General features: G+C 40.6%; 1 protein-coding gene across 3 annotated transcripts in view; it reads right to left on the reverse strand.

Annotated features, from left to right (window-relative positions):
• The window catches only part of LOC103397252 (transcription factor 7-like 1-A), a 287,021-nt gene that overhangs the window by 2,751 nt on the left and 277,617 nt on the right, over positions 1-6,653 (reverse strand). For all 3 annotated transcript variants that reach the window (XM_008335468.3, XM_017042728.2, XM_025052726.1), the window contains exons 5-8: positions 4,586-4,721; positions 3,926-4,028; positions 3,075-3,158; positions 927-1,070 (exon numbers count right to left, since the gene is read on the reverse strand). In XM_008335468.3, coding sequence (XP_008333690.2) covers positions 927-1,070; positions 3,075-3,158; positions 3,926-4,028; positions 4,586-4,721 — 467 coding nt within the window. The remainder of the gene's footprint in view (positions 1-926; positions 1,071-3,074; positions 3,159-3,925; positions 4,029-4,585; positions 4,722-6,653) is intronic.

The following is a 6,653-nucleotide window of genomic DNA, read 5'->3' on the forward strand; positions in this document are numbered from 1 at the left end:
GTGATACACAACCGTCCATATAAAATATCACAACAAGGAATAACACTGTTGTGACAAGGTCACAGTATGACTGACTGTCAGCCCGACCGTCTGTTATAACAAGAGGTGGAGGGATTTTACCTTACATTTTTACATGATTTTACATTACATTTCAGCATTACAAGTATCTGTCCAGGATTCCAGGAAAGCATCATTTGACAAGTACATTCTCACACTACTCGTAGTACCAGACAGGTATACTACGACGCCCTGACAGGGGCTGCAACAAGACTCTGCTTCCAACTTTTTGACATCTATGCCACATTTTTCTATTTCTTGTAGCCACAGATGTGATAAGATTGTCTTTCAGCCCAAATTGGGAGAATATGGTGGAAATTTTATTTTAGAAACATATTTTTTCTAAACAGCTGTCTGACTTTTCAGGAAATATTGATAATGTGTAAAATGTAAAAGGTTTGTGCTAAACTGTCAAATTAAAACATTGGGTTAAAAAATTAAAAATGTAAATAAACAGGTTTTTAATACTCTGTATACAAATGTAGTCATTGTGAAGTTTTTTCCCTGTTCTTTTTTTATAAATGCATTTTCACTACCAACTTTTTTCAGTTGCTAATAAAATGTAACATTAATATAAACAGAATATGTTAACTATTAAAAGCTAACTACTTTTGCTGCATTTTACTTCAAACTTTGTATTTTAAAAATTTGACTCGTCTCAGTAGACTGACTTGTCTGTACATGAAACAAATAATGGACTCTGTCCTTTATCTGAAGAAGGTCCCACGAGTATTTAATATACTTCAATTTAAACCTACTTTTAAATATTAAATTTAAAAGTAGGTTTAAATTGAAGTGTAACTTTGTTGTAGCACTAAAGTGTCAATACTGAAAGTCAAAGTAATGTATTTTTTGTGAGTAGTCCTTACGCATGCATCGAGGGGCTGATGTTGTTACTGCCGGGCTCCTGCTTGATGGCCGGAGAGACGATGGCGGGATGTGGAATGCCAGTCTGGTGGAGGCTGTGTGGAGGCGGGGTCACCATGTGTGGGGAGAAACGGCTGGACACCAAGCTGACAGGGTGAAAGCAGGTGATACTTTAACAGCGCATAAGCAGGAGAGTTTGTGAAAAGGGCTGGCAAACTTTGCAAATTACTGCCCTGAAGTACCCTGTGAAATTCACTGTGCCCACTGTCTCTGTCTAGACCAGTTCATACACACAATGAGTTACTTGCCTGGCTTTTTTGTTCAAATAAAGACTTTTTCAAAAGCCGCTTTATTCAAGCCGGGCCTGGAGAAAAGTGGAGTGTGTTGTTACTATGGCGACAGCATGGCCATGAGACCTGAAACCACTTTCCTTACCATGTTCCAGACCGTGAAGCGCGATCTGACAGCCGTCAGCACACAGCATCTTCTACATAGTGGCTCTCTCACTTTCCGATTGTTCATACAATGGAGCATTGTAATGGACCGGGGGACGGTGGGGGGAGATTAAGGCCATAAACCCAAATCACACACAGTCGGTGGAGGTTGTTAAAAAAGGTTAAAGACTTTAAAATAAGCCACGCTGTGATGCTGCGCTGCATAACTATGTGCCAACTTTATTATCTTCACTGCACTTCATCACTGAAGCTTCATTAACTACTGTTTATCAGAGAAATCACAGCAGTGTGAAACGGACAGAATATAAAGCCAACTGGTGCTAACTGATAACCAATACTGCAGGGTATCATCATAATCTCTTGTTCAGAAACGAGGAGCAAAACTAAAAGTAACAAACAAACAGACAGTTCAATATGAATTTGGAGAATTATTATTATTTCAGTTCGTCCCTGAGAACGGCAGGGAAACAGGTGTTTGACAGACAGCATTAGTCTAGAGAAGACAACAATAACTGCAAATAGATCCTCTCAAGACTTTCCTGAGCAGCTCTCCAGTTATTAGTGGAACTTTTTTTCTTTTAAACGGAGAAGTTGTGAAACTGTTTTCAGGCCTGACACCCCCCCCGAACTCCTGCCCCCCCCTTTATTTTAATTTGAAAATAAACACAAAACGCTGGTGCTCCTGTTCATATGAAGGAACCTGACACTACTGTGTGTAAGACAGAGGCAGGATAATATTGAATATATTGTTCTGTATTTCAGTTTGCACTGTAGTAAATGTCATTAGATTTTCACTGTATCCTGCACTGGTACTCTCTGATGTTAATATGACATCTGACCTGAAGATGAAGCTGCATTACCTGTCAATTGATCACAGACACACTGGTGAATATTTCATAAGGCGCTAACAGCAGAAGGAGAAGAACAAATCTGGCCAATTTTGACAGAGTTTAGTCTGATGGGATGTGTAGGTTCAGATAAGCTTTGATTTGTCCTCATTGATTCTCAGCCCTTTCATCTCACGCTTCTCTCTCCCTCTGTATGTGTGTGCGTGTTAGTGAGTGGCTCAGAACACTGATCTGACCACAAACACTTGTCTCTGAGAGACAAGCCGGGGGAGAAGCGCTGAATGCCAATAATGTCTTCACTCTTTCTCACTTGTCAGTGATGGACTAACGGCTTTCACCCCATTGTAGTCCTGACGCCACGGGTACTATTTGATCTGAAAACACTTCTTTAAACTTAAATTTATTAACTATAACTAATAACAATGACCTATTATCACAACTATATTTTTTTCATTTAATGCTTATTTCCTATGTTTATGGTCTGCTGTATTGTTAGAAAAACTGGCATTTCCTTACATCCAAAAACTATAGTAAAAATAAAAGTCTTTGCTTTCTGTGGCAGCTGTTCACAACCACAGCCCTTCTGACTGAGGCGGTGCTTTCTGAGGGCACACAGTTTTTTAAGCAATCAGCTGAAACTGAGACCTGTTGACAATCTTTCCACGGCTCATCTGTCTTCAACACAACAGCGTATTCATCAGGATTAAATGAGGACAGCAGATTAGTGGAGTGCTGACTGTGCATCACCAATTTGTTTTCCTTGAGCTCAATGTGTGTCATAAAGAGAAAGAACCGATATTGAATATTCTGCCCACGGAAGGTGAGGTGTTGAACATGAGCTGCTCACCTCGACATTGATGCATTCATGGTCAGAGCTGGATATGGGTGACGGAATCCTCCCGGAGGGATGGAGTACATGGGCTGCCCCTGCCTGAGTGACAGAGAGAGAGAGAGAGAGAGAGAGAGAGAGAGAGAGAGAGAAAGAGAGTAAGACAGAGAGCCCACGTCCAGCCCACCAGAACTGATTCTTTCCATCAGCTCATGTTTCTTACTTGTGGCACAGCTTTGTTACAACTGATCATAAGCCAAATAATAATAATAATAATAACAACAATAATAATAAATTATATATATAAAAATTTAAGTATTTAAATATTTTAAGTTAATCATTTCTTGAGATTATTTTTTCACACATTTTCCTTCACATCAACATCAGCAATAAGTTATGATGTAAATATATAAATATTTTCTTTGCACATTTCTAACCATTCATCCAGGCTTGAGAAATGCACTACATTGCTGAGGAATGATACACCTGCAGATGAACTTGAGTCATGACAGAACGACTCCTAACCCACTGAACAACAGCAGATCACTCAAAAAAAATCAACCCCTAACTGCCGTCTTCCTCAGCAGTTTGCCACACCAGTAATTTAACAAAGTAATGTTGGAACAGTTTCTCCTATAAGACTCCCTCTTGACACATGGGCTCCTTGTGGAGGAGAGTCCTCGAATGGTGGCTCGAGAAAATGAAGCAAAGCTAAGACATGCATCTCCATCTGAACATGCAGCTTCAGGGTAGGAGATGTGCCCCGTAGCCACTGATCTATGTCTAATCTACGTTGACATAAACCCTACAGTCAGTTTAAACTTTTGTGGAACATCACACATCTGGGTTTGTGAGCAGAGGGAACGTACTGTTGCATGAACCAGCTCAGAGGGTGTGCGATGGACCCCACCGCACCGGGGGAGAGTGGGTAATATGGAGAGAGCTCTGAGGGGTGAGGTGTCCGTGGGATACCTGCAGGTGGTGACATGGAGAACAAAAATAAAATGAACAAAAGTACACTTTTTATTTGTTGAAAAGTTGACGTGATGTTAGTGTTTCAGTCTTTTTCTTCGGCTAGAAGTCCACTTCATCCATCTTTACCATAGGCAACACATTTATGGCCAAAGATATTTCTCTCTTTTAAAGATGTGTTTTGCAATGTTTATATATATATATATATATATACTGTGCTGCAGAGACAAAATAAATGTTTGCCGTTGTCCCTCATGTCTGCGTTTGTCTTTGTTTTCTGCCCTTGTTTTTCATTGCTTTGTGCATGAAGCACTATGGTGCCCCCTGGAGGAGGCACATCACACAAATGGAAAACAACTGGTTTAGAGCATGACTATATTATATATATATTTATTTATATATATATTTAATTTATTTTAATATAAATAGGTCAGATTGATCGATGTTTTGAGGTGGTTTTAATATGTGTGTGTGTAAATGTATATATTTATATATGTCATTATGCAGCATTCGAACTGTTAAATGATGTGAAATAGTGTCTTAATGTGAAGCATCACCTGTCTTTGGGTCGAGGATCTCCGGGGAAAGGTGGGACGGCGGTGTTCCCGGTGAGAAATGATCATTGCTGTAGGTGATGAGCGGCGTCAGTGGGTGGACGTGGTGACCGTGCTGCACTACAGGGACTTTGTTGGACTGTTCAGAAAGGGAAGAAGAGAAACAGAGATTAAACAACAGTCAAAAACAAAGTGAAAAACATTAAACCATTAAAACAAAAAAAGAACTCTGATTTCTGATCTCTGTTCATGATTGAAAACCATATCTAGCCTATGAAGCCAATAGGTCGTCACATGTGAGTGGTGAAACATCACAGTGTGTGTGTGTGAGACCAGCCCTGTGATGCAATCTGGACCAGCACCAAGTAACAGTGAAAAGCCCTACAGACACATGCCAAGACCATTACAGCAAACTGTTTGTTCAGTCCAACGAAAAAGAAAAAACAACAACGGTGCCACTGTGTCCAGAAGTTACGCCGGCGAGCCACAAACACCATCAGGCTAAGGTAAAGTGAAGGGCCGTGAACAAGTGGAGACATCATCCTCTTCTCTGTCTGACAGCAGCCGTTCCACCACATGTAGATAATGCTGTCTGTTCAGGCCACAGACGAGCCTAATGTTAGAAAAACACGTAAATGTTCAGATAAGAAGACGGAGAGCAGAGATATAAAGCTGGGATCTGCACACAGACTCAGTCTTTTAGCGTTTTTGTCTTTTCATACAGGTGCAGACAGTTCCTGACACCAAGACAGTGATAATAATAATGAAATAATAATAATTATTAATAAAAATATCTAGCGTCTCTACTTTCATTAGGGAGCACTCAGCCTCCCAGTCATTTCCTCCTGAGCGGTGTGACTGAATAGAGCACTTGTTGGCTCAACTTGTCACATGGGAGGGTCAAGGAGGAGGGGGTGGAGAGGTGGGGGAGAAAGGAGTCTTGTTCCTCCAGGCTAACCTTTCTTCAAACCCCCCCAATGCCCCCCACCCTCTTGTCTCTCTCCAACTCTGCCAGGGAACAAGGTTTGCATTGAGACTTCTGTAAACTCTCCTGCCTCATGCTGCTCAGAATTGTTCCAGATCATACTGATTTTTTTCCTTCTTGTAAAAAAAGAGAGGTAAAGGCCCAACCTTTTTCCTTCCTTTGAAATCTTAAGAAAATTGATGTCTCCGTGTCTAAACAGGCTTTGATTGTGGTACTTCCAGATGGAGTGAAGAAAATATTGACTGATCTTACACACAGTTATAATAAGACCAACACTGATTGTTGCAGTTGTACATTTGTTGTCATCTGTATTGGGTCAGATATTGATCACAAAATATAACTAATAGTAAATCATAGTGCTTTCATGAAGGACAAACCTCCACAGCTTCTTGTGGTTTAAAATGCTGAAAACAAGGGCATTATTTTTGTTTTGAGATGTAAAAGATTATCATTTTTGAAAGCCATTTTGTTTGGTTTTTTATGACAGTGATCTTGATGTCGAGTTGTATCGTTGCAGCACAACAACAGTTCTGTTCTCTCCGAAGTCTCCCCGGAATCCCACCATCCTGGTCCTCATCCGGGTGGTCTGCTATTTTTAGGTCAACAAAACATGGCAGAAAAATAGAAAGAACATTTTGGATCATTTATTTTAACCAGGAGAACAGCACTGATTTAATTTTAAATCACTACAATAATTATTGTCTATTTTAAGAAATTCTTATCCATTTAATTACTACTGTTTATTTGTAGCCGTATCGGTAACAGGAGTTAAATTCTTCCTATGCGCACACATACAGAATTTGAGCAATAACACCAACTCCAATTCTGTCTCTGAGCTCTACCCATAATTCAGTGGTGTATAATTTGGCCTCTCCTCCTTGAATCGCAACCTTAACGTGGTGGAGGGGTTTGAGTATCCGAATGAACCTAGGAGCTATGTTGTCGGGGGCTTAACGCCCCTGGTAGGGTCTCCCAAGGCAAACAGGTCCTAGGCGACGGATCAGACAAATAGCGGTTCAACCCCCCCCCGATGAAGAAAACAAACACATCAAAGAGGTTCACGTCGCCCGGATTGGCGTCACCGGG

Source organism: Cynoglossus semilaevis, chromosome W (assembly GCF_000523025.1).
Source record: "Cynoglossus semilaevis isolate Cse_v1.0 chromosome W, Cse_v1.0, whole genome shotgun sequence".
Lineage (NCBI taxonomy): Eukaryota > Metazoa > Chordata > Actinopteri > Pleuronectiformes > Cynoglossidae > Cynoglossus > Cynoglossus semilaevis.